This window comes from Homalodisca vitripennis, chromosome 8, assembly GCF_021130785.1.
Source record: "Homalodisca vitripennis isolate AUS2020 chromosome 8, UT_GWSS_2.1, whole genome shotgun sequence".
Classification (NCBI taxonomy): domain Eukaryota; kingdom Metazoa; phylum Arthropoda; class Insecta; order Hemiptera; family Cicadellidae; genus Homalodisca; species Homalodisca vitripennis.
The window spans coordinates 60,528,819-60,551,126 of NC_060214.1; the positions used below are offsets into that span (position 1 = coordinate 60,528,819).

General features: G+C 28.9%; 1 protein-coding gene across 1 annotated transcript; it reads left to right on the plus strand.

Moving 5' to 3' along the window:
- The first annotated feature begins 5,728 nt into the window (after positions 1-5,728).
- On the plus strand, positions 5,729-16,678 carry LOC124368185. Its single transcript, XM_046825460.1, has 2 exons — positions 5,729-5,859; positions 15,955-16,678. The coding sequence occupies exons 1-2, from the start codon at positions 5,729-5,731 to the stop codon at positions 16,676-16,678; spliced, it is 855 nt and encodes a 284-aa protein (XP_046681416.1).
- The last annotated feature ends 5,630 nt before the right edge of the window (positions 16,679-22,308 follow it).

A 22,308-nucleotide genomic window follows, 5' to 3' on the forward strand; every position in this document is an offset into this window, starting at 1 on the left:
ACGTTTCTCCTCTCAAGATGAAAAGTTTATCTTAGTTTTGTTTATTTATTTTCATGACTAACCATAATGAGCTTTCCATGTGATAAGGCCATTGAAAAGGTTTGCTTTCTTCATAAGCAGGATTAGCTATGACAAAAGGTAAGGCATGAACTGTAGAATCCGCGTTAATTTTGCAGATGGGAACTAAAATCTGGAAAGAGTTGCGTCACATAGATATACTGTATTGGGAATTATTAAAGTAACTTATTGTTTAAATATCCACCCACCTACGAACCTGTAGTACATTTTAGGAAACCATTTCCACGTTTATCTTGTATTTCAGTTTTACAGCCTAAGTCCAAAATCCGTTTCTTTCACCTAAATTAGTCAATATTTAATTGATTTTTGGGAAGGAATGGCACAATGACCCAGCATAAGTGCTTTACCAAACATCATTATGCAAATATCAATGAGTCATTTTTTGTCACATGCCTTGCATTTACAAAGGTTCGATCCTTTACTAATCACTGACTACCAATGTTACACAACCTGAACATGGCATGTATGAAAACCTTTGGTAACTGCAACAACGAACCTTCAACTGAGATAGATTTAATTCTTGCAGCACCAAAAAACCGATGTTTCTATGGCTCGCTTGTTAATTTATAGTGTTTGGTTATTTTCATATAATATTTAAATTAATTGTAATTTTACACTTAATTTTTTTTACAAAGTATTATTTGTCTAAATACTGAATAAGTATAAATTTTATTGACTGACTCAGTCGGTCAGTTATTTTGTACATTTTGTACATAAAATTTTAATATTTAAGGCGATCGGTTAACGTTTACTGATATTAGAACAAGTAGAATTGTTAGTTTCTGCGTCTGCTAAAGTTAATATGGCCACTATGATATGTATGTGGCCACTGTGATACGAATGTAGCCACATTGTTTTTTTTTTTAAATATGATACCCATATAGCATTTACTGCAACACGAGTCATATACCGAATTTATAAAAAGCACATTAGTTCTTATGTACATCAATTAAACTAATGTAAAAGGGACGGAGATAATTTATTGCAATATGAAAGCAATATTTAATTCACACATCAACCAAGATAGGAAAACTTTCAAATACAGTAGAAATATATTTTTAGCAGCACCTCTCCTAATGCTTTTGTTTTAAATTTAGAAAACTAGTGTTCACTGTGAGATTAGGTATGGAAACCATTTGAAACTGTCGAGTTTACCTCTTGTTTTGACACAATGTGTCCTAGAGCAGATCTCACCCTAATTAATGGCGTATTAACTCATGTTGCGATAAACTTAGGTTTTGCTGTTTATTCGTCAAGCTTGACACAAAGTTCGTTTCATTCTATAGAACAATTAAAATTCTTGGCAGTGAGATAGATTGATGTACATTTATGTAATATGTATGATTTTTACTTATGTGATATTGGAATATTTGCTATATATCTAATTGTATATCATACAAATTAAGGTGTAAGGTAGTTGTGGAACTGTATTAACAGAACATACGGGTTGCTATAGGACTATACTAAAATAAATACTTGTAAAGACTTCGATAAAAATGAATATTGACTGGAGAAGATTAATCTATTGTTCTTGTTTTACGATTCGAGAAATATAAAGTGAGTTATATTTACGTAAAATCCATTATTCTTCTACAATCATATCGCCAATTACAAATCCTCTTTTTATTCCACGGTTTACTGTCCTGTTTAGCTGAATGGTATTAAAAGTATTAAATTAACCATAGATGAAGGAAAATAGATAATATTAGTTTAGGGTATTAGATATATGCGTGCAAAAAACCACTAATTCTTAACACTTGAAGACTTACCAGATTAGTAAAGTTTATTATTTTCAACTAAATGTTAGAATAAATTATGATTTTCTTCCAGCTAAAACATATTTCTAATTAAAATGTTTGAGTAAGAAAACATTATAATTCCATCTATTTACTTATGTTTAGAATACACTATTTTATTGACACACACCTAGGTGATAAAGTTACATAAATCAGAAATCAAGTACCTTAAATATAAGGTTCATATTATAATGTATTATTTCATAAATCATACTTGAATTTTTTACTACATTTGTAATTAAAAAATTAAAGTTCAATCATGTATTGAAATAAACAAAATAACACAAGTTTTGAATATTATAAAATTTACCTTATATATTATGAATATAATTCTACAAATTTAGTAATTTTTTATTTGAAAATTACATAACATTAATTCTTAGAATCTTTCTTGTGACTTGAATTGGTTGGTTCTAATATTATCGAATATTTTTGTCATGTTAGTCTTGGAATTCTGAAACGTAAAGCTATAAATAATTTGTATAAATTAGTGTATATTGTATTTTAATCATTATTTGCTTTAAAGAATCTTTATATTTATTTCCTTTTCATTAAACAATTTTGATATTTCAAGACGGCCACTAAAAGAGTTAGTAAGGAAGAAGTTTTGGCATTGCTTCTAGATGTAAAATAATAGGTTAATTACTTTCTTTAAGGAAACATTTAATTATAGCTATTTAATTGCAGGTAATATAAATAATATTTCCGAAATAATGCGATCAGATTTTTTTACGTAATTGATTAAGTTATAGATAATAAAATTCTATAAGTATTTTGAAATTCTCCATCATAAAATATTTAAGTAGTCTCACTGTCTCTAATTAAATTATTTCTATTTACGACTGCTAATTATGTTTGTCATATGTCAGAAAATAAACTTGTCAGAGCCAATACAAATTAGCAAGCAACCTTTCTACACTAACTAACTGATTATAATTTCTTTAAGTATGGGTGAAAGAGAAAGTGGAAGTAAAGTCACGTGAGTAACTGCATGTTGGATAAGTCAATATCTCCGGGAGTAATATAGAGCAGATTAAATTTTTAAAGAACATTTTGGAATGAAAAACTTCTATATATCTATCCTTTTTAATCATATATTGAAATATATTAGGTAATAATGACCTTATCTAGGTATTCCTAAAGAAAATTTCACTATAATGCGTTGGCTTGTATCGTAGTATGTTTACATTATTAGTTAAATAATAAGTTAATAAAAAATACGATATATGCAACATCACATAGATTGTCACATCTGAATACATTCACTGAAAGTTATGTAAATACTTAAAATTTAAAATTATATTTTTAGTCATGGCATTAATAATTATGTCACAACGTCGAGCGTGACCGCTGCTTGGAAAGGTGACCGCTGAGCGATCCTGTCCTTGCAAGCGGCCCGCTTGCCCGGCCATTGATGGTGGTTCGGAAGTCACCTTTAAGCCGTTGGTCCCCAGGTTAAGTTTTAGAGAGGGCTTCTTAGCCCTTGACTTCGCCTGGTAAAATAAGACGTTCTTTACTTTTTTATTAATAAATGGCATAAATCAAATTACTATTAGTATTTTAATTTATATTAGTAAAAGTGTATTCTATATAACCAGTACATTACAATTAGTAACAACATTATTTTGTTTCAAATTTAAAGTAAAAGATATTGAAAATTTTAAAAACAATATTAACTGTAAGGGTGTAGTATTACTCCAATTTAAAATGACAATATAATTAACATGACTGCATGTTGCAATTTGCTTTTTTATAAATTTCTCGGCAATCTCGGTAGTCTTTGATAGTTTACAGATAACAGAGTATAATCGATTAATGTTGAAGTATAATTGGTTTGCAATAAGATACACCCTTCGAGGTTTTGGGAGCAAATCTGAAATTTATTCCTGACATTTTAGTTACAAGTTTGTGATACTCGCTGGACTTAACATTGCATTGTGAATAACCCTAGTTCTCTCTTGGAAAAAATGTCGCTATAAATTTTTTATTACCTTTATTGACCTAGTCCCAATACCACTGTGCAGTATTCTGTTATTCGAAATAAATAAAAAGCATTATTATAATTTATTAACGTTTCACCTGTATACATCTATGAAAGAATAGGAAACAACTAGAGAAGGACATTAACTTATAAAAAGAGCAGTTTAAACGTTCTCCCACAATATTTTTCCATTTTTGTATTCATAATAGAGGACAGGTATTATTACACTATGTCTATTACACTCTGACCATTAGCTTTACAAATTATGTGGCTGCTAGTACTGCACGTGTTGTGGGAATTGACTGAAGTTTTTTGTGATAAATGTGTGTTGTGGTGATTAGTTTAATATATCAGGTTTAATAAAGGAAACTTCATCATACTTACTATCAGCGCAGTAAAGTAAAGTGTTTTAGTGTGCTCCATTGCTCTGAGATTAATATTTGGCTTTCTAACACTCAATACCGTCGATATACGTTAATATGCCTCTTAATATACCCTCTTTTCTTTTTATATGCAATGTTGTACAAAAAACGTTGTAAAGTACATTTCAAGTTAGAATGAAACTTGTAACATGGTTGCTCTAATAAATATGTATATTATTAGTTATGCACTGTATCCTCTGGTGGAGATGACAAATAATTATAACCAGATTATTTGGTTTGTATCATAAATAATAATATTTAAATGGAGTTTGTGTTCTGCCAAATGAAATTGTAGTCTTGTAATGTTAACAATTTTTTTTTATTTATCTTGTTGCAATCTTCAATTGACAATTAATTTGAAGTTTTGTACATTTTTGCATTTCTTAATATAATTTTAGTAAGAGAGCACATTTCATTATAAATTTTCAATAGTTAAACCATTTTATATTACTGACTATAGCTTGAATTGTTGTATCCAACAAAAATAAAATACTTCTTCTTAATATATTAAACTAAATCACTTACACCTTTTATTTGGTTTCTTGTCCGGTTCACCTAAAACCCTAATAAGAAACAAATTACAAATCTGATTAGAATTGTAATGTCGTTTAGATTTTATTACTTTGTTAAAACAATTTACTTCTTAGTTATTTAAAACATTTTAGTGAAATTTTATTGATATTAAAATTTTTTTTTACACAATAAAGATATGTATGAATTTTTATTTAAATTAAAACAATTTGTTGATTGGTTCAAATTTCTTATAAAATGTACATACCCGTAAACTGGGGTCTTCTTTCAATCCGGACTACTAACTATGTGCCTACAAGGCTAAACTACACAAGATAATGAGCAGAGCTCTCCAGTAGTTTTGTTCTAACATTACAAGACAAGTAACCAACTAGGTTTCCTATTGGTTAGCGAGTTTTAGACCTCTGAACCAATCAAAAAATTCAGTTTCTAACAATGGAGTACTATTGTTTTAAATGTACAGAACTGAACTTGTCCAATTCAAGCTATTTCAGGGATGCCTTATTTTAACATTATACCAATCTTAGGTTTTATTTATTTTTTTTTTATTAAACTAAGCATATTTCATATAAAAATATTTGGTTCAATTTTCCATTTTTTTTTTTATTTAACAATGTATTATTGTAACTATTTGCATATACGGTACAAAATCTCTCCCTCAAAAAAAAGGAAAATTTTCCAAAATATTCAAAACTTTCCAACATGTCATTTTTCAAATACATATTTGTTTTACACTTAAAAACTCAAAATTCAACTAATTCCTATCTTCAGGCTTAATTCTTAAAGTAAATAATCCCTTTATATCTTAATCTATTTGAAGATATATAAACTAAAACTTTATTTTATTAAATCATTAAAAGTTCAGTTCATCATTCCTTCTACCTGTCCCATGACTCTGAGGTACGGGCCCGGTACCAGTAATGTTAGGGGCTAGTGAGAGTAGGAACCAGCCACATGCGGCTGAGGTGCGGGCCGGGCCAGGGCGCGCGGCAACAGTCAACAATGACAATGTCCGTGCCACTACCGGAACCGCCGCCGTGCAGCAACAGAGGTTTGAACTGCAGATACAACTCAGCTCCACAGCACATTCACTACAACTTAAATAGAGTCATTAATCACTGTCAACCTTATCTATTGCACGTTATTTCAATGATGTTTATAGATAGTCTGTTATCATCATTATAAAATAACCTAATGGCATTACAATGTCATTACATCATTATCATTCTAATGATTTCCTGCAATGATGTCTTTCTAATGAATTTCTTATCGTTTTGTAAGTGTAATTTTATCTTAGTCTATTATGTACATTTTGTTTGAATTACTGGATTTATTTTGTAAGCAGGTTAAAACCTTACCAAAACTGGAAAATATCCTGAAAGCTTTCAGTTCAGTTGAGTGCGTTCCGTGGAAGTAGTCGTATCAAAAAGTTTGTTTCGTGATACCGTGATTCAAATTACGTAAAAGTTAAGTGTGTAGTCGCGGCGCATGTTGTTTTGTCTCGTCAGTGTTAGTGTTTCGGTTACAAGGAAAGCTTTCAAGTGTAGATTTCCAAATTTTGAATTTATTTTACATCCAGTGAGTCAAACATATTTAATACACTTTAACATATTAAATTCAGTATTATGAATTCTATTAACTTCAAGTATTTACATTTACAACTGTTTTAATGCCTTGTATTTACAATAATTATTTTATGCAGTATATTTTACAACTTAACTATTTAAGTTAACACTTAACTAAATTCAGCAATTCTACAATATTCTATGCTGGTTTTAACTGACTAATATGCGCTCTTTTCATAATATGTGGTTCACCAATTTTTTGAATAAGTACAAACAACAGGATTTAAGAAATATATCACAGAGTAAATGCCAGTGTACCTTAAACCAAGTTTATTTTGAAACTTATTTGTTTTATTACTGAGAAAATGAGTTTTTAAAAATACCTTTGATCCTAATTTAAATGGGTGTTTGACCTTTTCCTCTGAATATCTCACTCTTCCTCTATTGTGTTCTACAGATTTCTTTACATTCTTTATTGCATTTTTAATTTTTATACTAATTTCTTGAGGTGTTACCTTATTGTCTATCAGGTCATTTATTCGCCATAAAATTACTTAAAGCATGGTTAGGACTATGATTAAACATAAGCTTTAAATGGAGTACTATTTATACTTTCATTTAAAGCTGTGTTCATACTCATTTGTAAATAATTTAAATCTTTGTTCCACATATCTTGCTTATCATGATAAAATGCTTGTAACATGCTTTTTAAATTTCTAAGGTATCTCTCAGATCTATTCCCTGATGGTTTGTAAGGAACTAACTTATGATGTTCAATACCATACTTAAAACAAAACTGCTTAAACTCTTCACTTTTAAAACAACTGCCATTATCTGACACAAGTACTTGACAAGTTGAAAAATTATTAAAAACAATTTCCTCTAATTTTCTTATGACAGATATACTCTTACAATTTCTTAAAGGTATTAACCAACAGTATCTTGTCATATCATCAACCACAATTAAAATATTATTATAACCATCTTTAGTTCTAACTAAGCTACCAAATATATCAATATATATTCTTTCCAAGGCTTGTTTGGCATGAGTAGCGATTAATTGGCCCTCGTATATACGTTGAGCAGGCTTAGACATTTTACATAAAGCACAGCTCTTAATTTTATTCTTAATTTCATTAACTAAGTTTGGCCTGTAAAAAATGTTCTGTGACTTTTGCAATGGTTCTTTTTATACCTGGATGACCTCCAAGAACACTTGAGTGATAATAATTAAAAATCATTTCAATCAACATTTTTGGCAAATAAATTTTACCCTTATTTCTATCACTTATTCTAAACATAAGTACACCTTTATTTAAATAAAACTTATCACTATTTTCTTTTCTCTCTATACTTTTAACAATATCTTGAATTTCTACATCATTTTTCTGGTGTTGTACAATTTTAGTGAACGCTAATGGGAAATCTTTTTATAACATTTAATTGAATAACATCAATTTTGTCATCTTTAACTACCTTCTTATTTACACATCTATGTTTCTTGTATTGCTTATTTTTCTTATTACTATTATCTGTACTAATTTTATTCTTATTATTAGCTTCATCTAGAACAATTTCATGCATCCTTGATAAACAATCAGCCACCTTGTTGTCACTTCCTTTCACATGCTGTACTCTAAATGGCAAGCTTAATATTCTTTCTACCCACCTACCTAACCTACCAAGCTTTCTAAAATGACCTAATACCCCAAGAAAGTGCGCTGTTGTCAGTAATTAATAAAAAAGGCTGAATTTCTAGGTAAGAATGAAACTTTTCCATGCTTAAAATGACAGAGAGTGCTTCCTTCTCATATACTGACATACATTTCTCTGCGTCTGTGAATTTCTTTGAATAGTAAGCTATTGGTAACCTATCTCCATTAAATTCCTGAAGTAAGGTACTTCCTAAACCAATCTCGCTTGCGTCACACATAAGTATAAATGGTTTATTAAAATCAGCTATCCTGAGCACTGGGGGGTTACTTATACATGATTTTAGCTTCACAAAACTGTCATTACACTCAACTGTCCAATTAAATTTTACTTTATTTTTTCTGAGTTCATTTAATGGACTAGCTATTTTAGCATAATCTTTTATGTATTTAGAAAAATATGATACCATTCCTATAAATCGACTGACTTGTTTAACATTCTTTGGAGGTTCAAATTCCCTAATTGCAACTGTTCTTTCAGGGTCTATTTTTATTTGATTTTTACTTATTTTATGGCCTAAAAAGCTCACTTCCTTATAGGAAAACTTCACTTTACTGGGACTGACTGTTAGATTGTGATCACTTAATCTTTTAATGACTTCTTTTAAATGAATAATGTGCTCTTCCAAACTTTTAGAAAATACTATTAGGTCATCTACAAAATTCATACAATACTGAAATTTTATACCATGAAGGACTCTATCAAGATATGAGCTTAATAAGCCAGAACCACAATGCAGGCCGTAGGGTACCCTATTCCACTCGTAGCTCGAAAATGGAGTAGAGAAAGCTGTTAAGTATTTACAATTTTCTTTAATCTTTATTTGATAAAAGGAATTACATAGATCCAAAACTGTAAAATAACAAGCTCCTTCCAAGTAATGATAACTTTGATGTAAATCACCAATAGGATAGTTAACCTTTTCGAGCTTTGAGTTCAACTTAGAGTAATTTATGACCATGCGAAATTTATCACTGTTTGGTTTACCAACTAAAAAGGTAGGACTAGAGTAGCTCGATAAACTAGGTCTAATAAAATTTTGTCTTAATAAGTCATCTATGATTTCCTTCATAATTTTCATTTTTGGAGGGCTTAATGGGTAAGGTCTAATGTTTACAGGCTCTTTATCTTTAAGTTTGATGTCATACTCAAAGTCTATTGCTTCCCCTATTTCAGCGGTAAATACATTAGGGTAGGCATTGACTAGCTTACAAATTTCATTTCTAGCCTTAAAACAACCAATCTGGATATTTTCATTTACATTATTACTCATAACATTAATGTTGTTAACAAGGCCAATATTTACACTTTTATTAAATTTAAAATAACATTCATCGTTGTTCAAATCTATAACTAATCCAACATCTCTCATAAAGTTTGCTCCTAATATCATATTCCAAGCAACATTTTTCCCAATCATAAATTTAACATACCAACTAAACTTTCTAATTTTAATTTTAACAATGCAACTACCAATAAGCTCAATTTTATCATTTGTAGCAGTTAAACATTCCCTATCAGAAGGATACACCTTTTTTACAAGTTTTTCCTTAATTAACATATTTAGCATGGTCTCGTTAATTAAATTAATGCTACTTCCTGTGTCAATAAGGACATTTTCTTTTAAATTTTTACTAAATTCAACTTCTACACTAGGTAAAGTACAACTTTTATTTTGATACTTAAACCAGTTTTTACTATTTTCATTGTTTAACTTCCTTTTTACTTTATACATTTGCTTTTTAAGTTGTTTTCTTTCATCTCTGGCTTTATCTATAAATAAATGTACATAACCTCGCTTTTTTATACATACTGTTTTTCAAAGTACTAAATTTATTACTGTTATACATCCATTTACTATTTACAAGTTTACTGTTTATTTGGGAGAGGCTTCCCGAGGGGTTGTAAAACCTCTCCCTTGATTCAAGTTTTTTTGTTCAAAATTTCTTAGATTATTTCTAGGTCTGTAACAATTTTTTGCAATATGACCTACACGATTACAATTAAAGCATTTCTTAACTTCCTGAATATTACTGACAAATGTTGGCTTAACATTAAAGTTTTTTAACATTCACATTTCTTCTTTGGTGATCTGCATATGCCACATTTTGAGCTTGTATACATAACCTATCAAGGTCCTCAAAAGTTTTTGGATTCTTCATGAATACTAACCTAGCTCTATCGTCCTGATTTATTCCAAGCTTAATAATTTCCACCAGTTCTTCCTCACTGTAGTTGCAATTTAAAATATTTGAGTTTTCCCTAATCTCAGTTATATAAACAGAAAGGGGTTCCCCTGGTTTTTGTTGTCTAGTTACCAGTTCCCTTTTTAAATTTTCTTTTAAGCCCAGTGGTATAAAATAATGTAACAATTCACTATGTAACTCCTGAATTTCTTTTTTGTCCGATTTACACTCCATTATTTTGGAAAGTAGAGGTCCGGTCACATAACCCAAGCACAGTTCTATAACTTCTGTATCCAATAAATGTGTTTCGTTCTTTAATTTTAATAAGTTTCTTATGAACTCAAGTAATTCACTAATATTTAAACCATTGGTAATTTTAAAGTTTTTTAAGTGTTTCTCAACCGGGTTAGGAAGTTTTGAAAATATTGATGTATTAGTAGCTTCAGCATTACTACACTCTCCCTCTTTTCTACAAGTTGGGGTTTTATCACTACTTTTACTTGCACTGAAAGTTAGTTTATTTTCAAACACATCACTTAAGTCTTCTTCCTCCATATTTGTCTCACTTAACCTTCTAACTATATCTTCTTTTAGCTTACTGTCAACTTCGAGGGTTTTAAATTTTGTTTCAGCTACACCTAGTTTTTCCATATATTTATGTAACTCTTCCTCTTTAGTACTATCCAATTTAAATTTTAGCAAATTTTTTATTCTAATTTGTAGGTGATTTAATTTTTGTTCGAACCTAACAATGTCAATAGTCGATTTACTTATTATTATTTCTTCCACTGAACTCTCAATGCTTGATACTTTCACTTTTATTATTTCAAATTCCTCAGCAATTTTAAGTTTATTTTGTAGGTTTAAAAAATTTGGCTGGACATTTAATTTTATCACACTTCTTAACCTTTTTCTCAAATCTGTTACTTTATCTGTCTTATCTGTATTTACATTCCTTAACATTAATTCATAAACTAGTTCTTCTTTTGTGAGAAGATCAACTTTGAGTGCCATTTTAAAACTTTACAAGTAATCAATGAAACTAATTAAACTGTTCACTTTTCCAAACTTTTACACTTCACTTGCAGATACACAACTCCATGTTCTTTTTTATAATATAATTTTAATTCATAAATTTTTTTACTAGCAGATTGGCGCAATTTATTTGTAACATGGTTGCTCTAATAAATATGTATATTATTAGTTATGCACTGTATCCTCTGGTGGAGATACTCCATGACAAATAATTATAACCAGATTATTTGGTTTGTATCATAAATAATAATATTTAAATGGAGTTTGTGTTCTGCCAAATGAAATTGTAGTCTTGTAATGTTAACAATTTTTTTTTATTTATCTTGTTGCAATCTTCAATTGACAATTAATTTGAAGTTTTGTAATTTTTGCATTTCTTAATATAATTTTAGTAAGAGCACATTTCATTATAAATTTTCAATAGTTAAACCATTTTATATTTCTTACTATAGCTTGAATTGTTGTATCCAACAAAAATAAAATACTTCTTCTTAATATATTAAACTAAATCACTTACACCTTTTATTTGGTTTCTTGTCCGGTTCACCGAAAACCCTAATAAGAAACAAATTACAAATCTGATTAGAATTGTAATGTCGTTTAGATTTTATTACTTTGTTAAAACAATTTACTTCTTAGTTATTTAAAACATTTTAGTGAAATTTTATTGATATTAAAAATTTTTTTTACACAATAAAGATATGTATGAATTTTTATTTAAATTAAAACAATTTGTTGATTGGTTCAAAGTTCTTATAAAATGTACATACCCGTAAACTGGGGTCTTCTTTCAATCCGGACTACTAACTATGTGCCTACAAGGCTAAACTACACAAGATAATGAGCAGAGCTCTCCAGTAGTTTTGTTCTAACATTACAAGACAAGTAACCAACTAGGTTTCCTATTGGTTAGCGAGTTTTAGACCTCTGAACCAATCAAAAAATTCAGTTTCTTACAATAGAGTACTATTGTTTTAAATGTACAGAACTGAACTTGTCCAATTCAAGCTATTTCAGGGATGCCTTATTTTAACATTATACCAATCTTAGGTTTTATTTATTTTTTTTTTATTAAACTAAGCATATTTCATATAAAAATATTTGGTTAAATTTTCCATTTTTTTTTTTTTATTTAACAATGTATTATTGTAAACTATTTGCATATACGGTACAAACTGTGTCATCTCAATCTCAGAATGTATGATCGTAGCTACCAGTTCAGATGACGATTTTCTTATTTTTACTAGTAGTATACTTATAAGTTGACTTTAGTTTACGAATTCAATGCGGTATTTCAAGCTATCCATGATTGAATAGCATTTATTTTGTCAACGAATAACACGGCGATGTTGACTCGATAAATCCGATTAATAAATCAATGGGATACGCATGAGCCCCAACACCTCAAATACTACAGTAAGGTACGCTGTAAAAAGAAAACTTTATGTAGTCACTAGAGACTCTAGCATTCCTCCGGCTGAATGGATAGTGGGAAATAAGATCCACTTGCTTGGATGAAACTCTGTTCCAATTGCTTTTTTGCTGACTGGAAGGCATTTTTATCCTATAAATAAGACCGGTTACCTGTGGAGAGGTTTCACTGCAAAGATCTATCTTTTATACCAAGGCAGTCAATTTTATTTCTAGTATATTTTTTGGCTAGTTACGCTGACTATTTCTCGTCTATTATTGCTTCAGTGATTATTCCTTTGTTGGTAAAGTATTAACTAAATCCGTAAGTTAATTAAAACTGTTATCAAACATATTCATAATACCTTGGTACATTTCCCATGGGAAGTAAACGAAACAAATTTCTGTAAAGCATCTTAGATGTTTTAGAAACATGCAGAATGAAGAGAACCCATTTATTGTCATGAAGTAAGGGCTAAGTAACATTAAGTGGATGCATATTAATTTATAACAAAGTAAGAACCTGACGTAATTCCCTTCTAATGACAAATGACTAAGAATACATATTATAAATAAAGTTTATAAATATTATTCACTCCATTAATAGTATTTTTGTAATAATATTAAAGTAAGTATACAATATTTATATAATTACTTACTTAAGAAATATATTAGTTAAAATTAAAGCATCAATACAGTGGTCATACACAATATGGTGGTCTTTCTTAGAAATCAGAAGTCGATGTTTTTTTTTTTCTCAATAACACTGTCTAAGAGTTTCTTCGCTGAGATACAAAGCGGACTCTATTACGTATTTAAAAGCATTTCATATACGAAAATAATAATGTAAAAGCTTAATTAATAGCTTAAGCTCATAATTAATAAGTTTGATCAAAAATGGATATCAAGTGATTAAAGGGTACTTTTCTTATGACTAGATTATTTTCTTATAACCTAAGTATTATTTTCTTTCCTGAAACCATTCCTAGTAGTGTAATAATAAGTATTTTGTGTGATTGTAAATGAACGTGTTCACTTTATTTGCTTTAAACGTAAGATAATCGTTATACCATGTTATATATCTTGTCATTGTTACTCATCTTACAAGGCATTAAGATCAAAATAAATTGGTAATACCAGGAGAAGTTGTCGTTAAACAAGTTAATTTGCAAGGGTTCATAATTCAAATTGCGAAGTTTTCACGACAAATTACAAAGCTTCAGTCCACAGACATCGTCATGTGTCACTTTTAGTTGCGAATTTTAACAATCTTCTTCTGGAGCTTTTTTCATACGAAGTTATCATACTGGTTTATCATAATAATTGAAATCTATCGATATTGTAAATCATTGTTAGCGACATGTATGAGATTATAAAACTGAATAGTATCTGTCGTATTATTCATTGATATACACATTTTTCCATTAGCTATTGTTTAATACCATTTTAATCTATTGGAAAAATTATAAATTTGTTGGAAGTTAAAGCTCCGCAAAACAAACGCTATGTCAATTATTATTGCAAGAATAATTATATGAAGACATTTGTACTAAGTGAAATGCATTATAACGACGATAAGAACACTGAATTCTCTGAGAATTTCACCTTAAATATGTCAAAATATAATTTAAACTACAAAAACAAAAAACTTATTTTTGGATATTTGCTGGAACCTTTGAGCATGTAAAAGTTCAGATCCAGGCATTTTTAAGTTAAATAAAATATGAGCATATATTACGAAAAATTTAAAATAAAATTTTACGACCCACAAATTTAAAATCGTTGAAATACGAGAGAACTCAACATTCCTTGGATGTTTGATTATAGCCTAAGTGATGGAAAATTTCATAAATACTCTTTAATAATTAAAGGCAATATGAAGTACGTGTGTTTTAACAGCAAATAGATTTAAAACTAGTTACCTGCAACATTTTAAAAATAAATAATTATTTCAGTTATTATAACTAAACAGTAAATCAAAGAGTTCCAGACATTTAAGTTAATTAAAACAACGATTGATGCAAATTTTTATGAAAAGATCTTTAATATTGTAAATCATAAAAAAAATTTACAATTTCAGGAACTTTAAGTTATAAATGAATTATATTATACACTGTTTTATGTTTCAAGCTACTGAACTTTGAAATACAATATTTATATTCCATAATAAAGAGATTATACATTTTAAGTGAAACAGAAGAATAAATTTATTTTATAAAGTTAAAACTAAAATTCGTATATTTCTCAACTTTCTCCCTAAACATTTCTTGTTTTATTATCGTGTAATATTTTTATAAATTTTTCGTAAAGATTTTGAGAAATACAGGATTATTAAAGCAAAATAATTGAGTAGGACACCTTTCTGACTTTAACAACAATAAAATTAAAAACACCTGTTTAGAATATATATATATTCTTGCAATGTTTATAAATGATGAGTTTGTTAATTTAAGGAAAATATATTTTAAAAATCTCATGTGCAACTGATAGGCTACGTAATTTATACTGAAAGCTGTTAAATTTTCGTTATGCTATCATTTTATGAAAAATTTCATTTAATATTATTATTGCTTATTCAGTGTTTGATAATATATTCATAAAAGCTATACATTAAATTTCCTTCCATGTGACTGTATTGTAAAATACCCTGATATATTTAAATGGAAACGATTAAACTATTTATTCATTAAAAAACAATTTTATGATCCTTTGTTTCATAATTATTTTTAGTGGTACATTATTTCAAGGTGGCAGAGGTAGCATGCACATGCTCTAGTTCAACAGCCTGATATTTGCATGAAATTAACTTTATTACAACCAACTAAAATGTTTTGAAGTCTTTAGTGGGACGAAGTACGGCCTCTTTGTAAGTTATGCTTACAAAATAAATTTTATATATGATCGTACAATTTTATTTAAGCTCAATCTGGCTGGTCATTCAATTTGAGGTTATTATCTTAAGTAAACCAGAATAACACACAAGGCCTAATTATACCTTTTAAACATTATTAGAGCAATTTATTCTCAATATATAAATTATATACGTGTACAAAAGAAAATATTTATTATAATATTTTGCTCTAAGTGTTCTATTGATCTTTCTAAGGACAGCGCAGACTATGTAACATGTGGAAAATGTAAAACTGATATCCATTTTCGATGTGCTGGGCTATCAGGAACAACTTGGAAAGCTAAATCTTTGAAAGAGAAACAAGAATGGGAGTGTGATAATTGTAGGGCTAGTAGATCACGTAAAGCTAGCCTAGGCCTAGACGAAGAGGAGCCTGATGATCCTATGTTTCTTGCCCTCAAAAACTTCATACAGAAGATGTTTGAAAAACAAGAGAAGATTATTACTGAGAGGGTAGATAGAGTTATGGCGCTGATTGCAGAGTTTGAGCAGAATTTAAAAAAAAGTTTTGATGATTTAAGCAGATTAGAAGAGAAGACGAACTCTATTCAGAATGAAATTGAAGATCTAAGGACGTCCTTGGAATGTGAGAGACAATACAACAGAAGCAAGAATGTCATCATCACAAGTGTTCCACAGAACGAGAGGGAAGATGTCGGGGAGATCGTCATCAAGCTGCTGAAAAAAATGGATTTCGATATCAAGAAAGAAGAATTTACAGCTCACAGACTTCCAGGAAAGAATGGTCAGGCTCCAATCATCCTACAGTGCTCCACAAGAGGTACCAGAGACAATATAGTTCGTTTAGCTAGGAAGATTAAGCCTAGATTATCAATGCTTAGCAGAGTGGATCAAGACAAAGCTATCTACTTCAATGATCATTTAACACCCTACTTTGCTAACATGATGATCCAGGCTAAAAGAGTGAAAGCTGAAAATGAATTCAAATACCTATGGCTAAATGGCAATCGAATCATGATGAGAAAAGACCACACAAGTAGAGCGTTTAAAATTGAAAAGTTGAGCGATCTTAAGAAAATAACATCTTGAGTTATAGTCATTAAAAAGGTCAAATTCGTCCTATTACAAACAAACCTAATCTAATTTAATTCACACAAAAATCAACCATCAATAAAAATAGATTTAGAGGGAATTACTTTGAATTTGGATGAAAATTTTCGTTACTTTTCCCAGTGGCCGGAATTTTTGAGTGCTTTTACGAGTCATGATTCTATAAATAGGAATTTAGTTGTAGTAGGTACAAATATTAGAAGTATTAAAACACATTGGGATTCCTTTTTGACAAATGTACATTCAGTCTTAAAGTACTTAGATGTAATTATTTTAACAGAAATAAATATTAAAGAGGAAGAATGTAGCTTATATAATATTGATAACTTTAGTAGTATACATAAATGTCGCAGAAATACTAAAGGAGGAGGAATTTTGGTTTATTTATAGGAATCATTTGAGTGTTCTTAGTTTAAATATAAATTATAGTTTCAACTACTGTGAAGGCATTTTGTTTAAGTTCTCTATAAATAATGAACATTTCACTATACTTTCTATTTACAGGCCTCCTTCCCAAAATATAACTTTGTTCAATGTTGAGCTGGAAAATTTCTTACAGTTAGACCAAATCAGAGAACAAAGAAATCTGTTAATTATGGGAGACATAAATTTATGTTATCTTTCACGAGTTTATGGATCTGACATGTATTTAAACATCTTATACAACTATGGATTAGTAAAAACTATTGAAGAGCCAACTAGAGTTGAATGATATAATGACAGATGGGTATCATCATGCCTGGATCATATAAATATTATACTAGACAGACCGAGTTTGGAGAATGCTTACATATCTTTAATCATAGAGGATAAAATTGCAGACCATTTCTGGACAGGTGCATTAATTAATTTGAATGTTAAGACAAATACAGCAAATGTTAGGACCGATTATGAAGTTATAGATACAAATAAAGTTAATGAAGGTATTCGAAGTTGCAACTGGTGGCCTGTACTAGACATTCAAGATCCAGAGGAAATTTATAAATTTATAGTATAATCGTTTGATAAAGTTTATAGTGAGTCAAAAAGAAGAACTACCCTTCAGCAGACTAAATCAACAAATGTTTGGTACAATCCAGAAATAAAAAATCTGTCAGAGTGTAAAAATTATATTTGGAAGTTATTAAAAAGAGATAAATACAATCTAAGGCTGAAAGAATTATTTCGAAGTGCTAGAAACAGGCTAACTTCTAAAATTAGAGAGGCAAAGAAAAAATATTATTGTGATAAATTTCACAGTAGCAGAAATACAAAAGAAACTTGGAATGTAGTCAACCAATATCTTTCGAAAAAGGATAGGCCAAATATTTTAGATACCATCAAAACAAATTTTCAAATTCAAGAAGATAATTATATACAAGCTATTACGGAAGATTTTAAAGAAAGCTTTAAAACCTCAGTAGAGATATTAAGAGAGAGATGGTGGGAGATTCATTTGATTTAACAGAAAAAAACAAATCTAGGTAATTATTTAGCAGGAGAACAAATAAGTATGAAGCTGTTTAAATGTAACGAAGTATTGATGTATAGGTCTGTAAGCAAACTCAACAGTAACTCTTCTGGAGGTCCTGATAGAATTAGGCCAAAAGATATAAAAAATAATATATACCATCTAAAGAATGTACTGGTTCATTTAATTAACAGAATTGTAGACTCAGGTAAAATACCAGTAAAAATGAAAATAACATATCATAGGCCCATCTATAAAAATGTAAATAAAAAGGATGTTTTATGTTATGGACCAGTGGGGTCTATTTCAGCAATAATGAAAATATTAGAACATTATATTTGTGAACAGCTACAAAGTTATATGGCTGTACATAACATAATTAGTCCATTTCAATTCGGATTTATAAGCAATAAAACAACTATTGATCTATTAGAAATCCTAACAAAAGACATCAATAAGGTTCTACACGAGAAACAATTCGCTATGGCGGTGGCAACAGATTTTTCAAAGGCTTTTGACCTAGTAAATTATAAAATAATGATTAAGAAACTGAGTGATATAGGAATAAGAAATAAACTATTAAAGTTATTTAGGAATTATTTTGAAGAAAGAAATTTAGCAGTGGACATAGGTCAGCACATCAGTGATAGTTATGTTCAGAGCTGTGAGCTCATACAGGGTAGTATTTTATCACCCACCCTATGTAATATCTATGTAAATGATTTGGCTATTTTGAAGTTTAACAGCTCAATTTTACAATATGCGGATGATAATATTCTTTATGTGACTCACAAAGATGCGGAAATGTGTAATACACTTACGCAGGAAGATTTAAATTTGATTACTAAATACTTTTTAATAACTCTATAAAAATAAATGGGAAAAAAACTAAAGCTATTATTTTTAGAAATCCTAGAGTTGTAGTTAATGTTAATATTCGTAGAGGTCTCTTATTGTATTGTCATAAAAAAGACTGTTTATTGAATAATGATCAATGTCAATGTAAAAAACTAGAGTTTTATAACAGTTTAAAACATCTTGGAATGTATTTAGATAATAGTATGAAATTTAGCAAACATATCGAGACACTCACTAATAAACTTAGATATATCTTGTTTATATGCCAGAAAATTCGTTTGGATTTTCCAGTTGTAACTAAAAGAATGATCTACTTTTCCTTGGTGCAAAGTCACTTTTATTATGGAATTAATCTATATTACTTAGCTCCAGAATATATTTTAAGCCCTTTGAAAAGGATTATTGTTAGGTTACAAAAAAATCTGTTTTATGATATGGAAATGGAAATGCTTGGTATAGTGCCATTTAACTCTTAGGAGAATTTACAGATTTAAGAATACACTATTTGGAGGATGAATTTAGAATTTTGTTGGATGTTGATTATAATTTAAGGCATAGAACATTTCGGGTTCAACGTCACGAAAATAGATATGGCAAAGTAATACCTGAAAACAGAATACCAAATTTAATAAATTCATTACCAAGAGAGTTACAACACCTTCAGAATGAATATCAAATAGATAAATGGCTAAAAAAGCTATTTCATTTCAAAGTAGTGTATAGATACTTTTGTAATATTCTCAAGAAAATAAATAAGAAAACAACAAAAACCATACCATCAAGTAATCCAGAAATGCACTTTTAAATTCACTACACTGATTCACTAGTAACACAACACACATAGAACTTCATACAGTACTCACTCAACCACCACCCATACTGGACTGAGGCCCTCCCAAGTTTGTTCAGTATACGTAACTCACAAACAACTTCAAACAAAGCCAAGAAGGAACTATATATATATAATATATATATATATATATATATATATATATAATATATATATATATATATATATATGACACAGCAATAAGCCTCAATTTCAGGCTTTTACCTTATCATCAAAATCTTCAGTCCCAGACATTCCAAACAAACAAACAAAGGACACTGATAAGACCACACTGCCCCAGAGGCAACTTTCTCTTCCATACACAGACATTCAATAAATTCATTCATATTAGACTTCAAAACATATATCCACCCTTCAAAATTCGAATATACCGATACATCAAAAAACAATAACAGTTCTATTTACATTTTCAAATTATTAATATTATATTAACTTTCTATACTTTGTAAGACGATGAAATTTGTATACTATAGATTTAAGCTAATTCAATATACGAGTTTAATCATAATATTTACTATATACTCCATATTTATATTTATTTAATTACTATTCATGTTGGAAAAGTGAATATTTATTGTAACTAATATAAATTGTATCTTTTGATCTATTCTTCTCCCTCGAATAGCAATGCTAGAGGGTTAGATGTAGTTATTTATACACTGTAATTGTAAATCATGTTGATAAAATAATAGAATTTTGAATTGAATTGAATTGAATCAAATTTTAAAAACAATGGTTTTTAGAGTAAATTTTATATAAATTACCAAGTGACGTCTAAACCTTTAGAAGTGCGTGTGAAAATACATGTGGGATGTATTCTCTAGCCATATGCCTAGTTGATAATATATTTAAACATACTTTTTGTTGACAGAAACACGTTCCATCGATTAGGGCTTGTCCTCTATTGAATCTGACAACAAATTGATTTAGAAACATTGTTCAGCTCTTTCAAATTTACAATTATGTCTTCCTTGTTTGCTTCCGATTGGAAAACTGTATGTATTTGACAATCACAAGTGTTTAAATATATTTAACACAAAGTAGTTTCAAATTTAAATATTGCCATAAATATTGTAACCCGTGAATTTAGAATGCAACAAATAATGATTTTAAGTTTAAAAGAAATCAAGATCCTCCATTACCTTTAGGTTGTAGTAACAAAAACTGGTTAATGTTGCTCAAGTAATAAAGTAAAAAAAAGAATGGCCATTGAATATAAAGTTGGTTATTATGACTACAAACGTAAACATTATATTTTAGGGTAACATTATATACAAGTATATATACATATATATATATATATATATATATATATATATATATATAAATTACCTAATGTAAGAATACGTTTATTGAAGATATGTAAATACAATATTAAGAAAAACAAAACCTTCCTATCAAATTTAGGCCTACTGAAATCTATTTAGACAGCTCACACTTTACTCTTATTAAAACATTTTTTCTATTTAATATTTTATTTAATTGTTGTATTTTATTTATTAAGACCAGGAATTTTCAGCTAAAAATATAGTTTCCCCATGTCATAATACAAAATCTTCTGAGTTATAAAAGAACAGCATATATATTGCATTCAAAAATAGTGTAAATAGTGTTACTGTCCGTTTTTATTTTAATTATTTTACTAAATAAACAAACCTTAGTAAATAAAAATATACAACATGTTTCTCTTGGTAATTTAACTTCAATTTGCCGTAAGTAATATTACATTACTGCATTTTTATGTAAGGTGTTATATGCCGAATAGAATGTACTCACTTTAACTATACGAACTTTACGGAACATTAATTTAATAATTCGTTTGAAGACTCAACATACCACAAGAGAGACTTAAGAGACAAGACTTAACATAATTCGAGCGGACTCAAACTATACTTCTCCGAATACTGAAAATATATTATATGAATAAAAGATATGTAGATTATCTTATCATGACTAATGACCACCGGTTAATAGAAAAATCAGACACCACAAATGGTAATAATATTCCCAACCTGTTTTCCAGTATTGCAAAAAATATTATATTTGTTATGTTAATTACTAAAAAATACTCACTTACAGATCTTTTTAAATGTCTATTAATAACATTGCATTACAAAATGCGTAGGATTATAATTATTGGAAAAATCTTTTTAATACAGGTAATAGAAGACATTTTATGATGTAGGGTTTTTTTAAGCTTAATATTTATTGAATTTTTTAAAACACATATATGATGTCCCTATAAACAGCATCCCCACTGGTTTCTAAATGTTAAAATTATTTTATTCTTTGTCCTTTATTGGAAGGAATGGAAGAAAGAGTATCCGAATCATTGAATTTGTAGAATCCCAATTTAAATCTTGAGTAACGATTGTAACTTCTCCAAATAGGCCAGAAGGGGCGAAATCAGCGTTTCAAGGAGGCTTTAAATAATTTAACCACTCTTTGAAC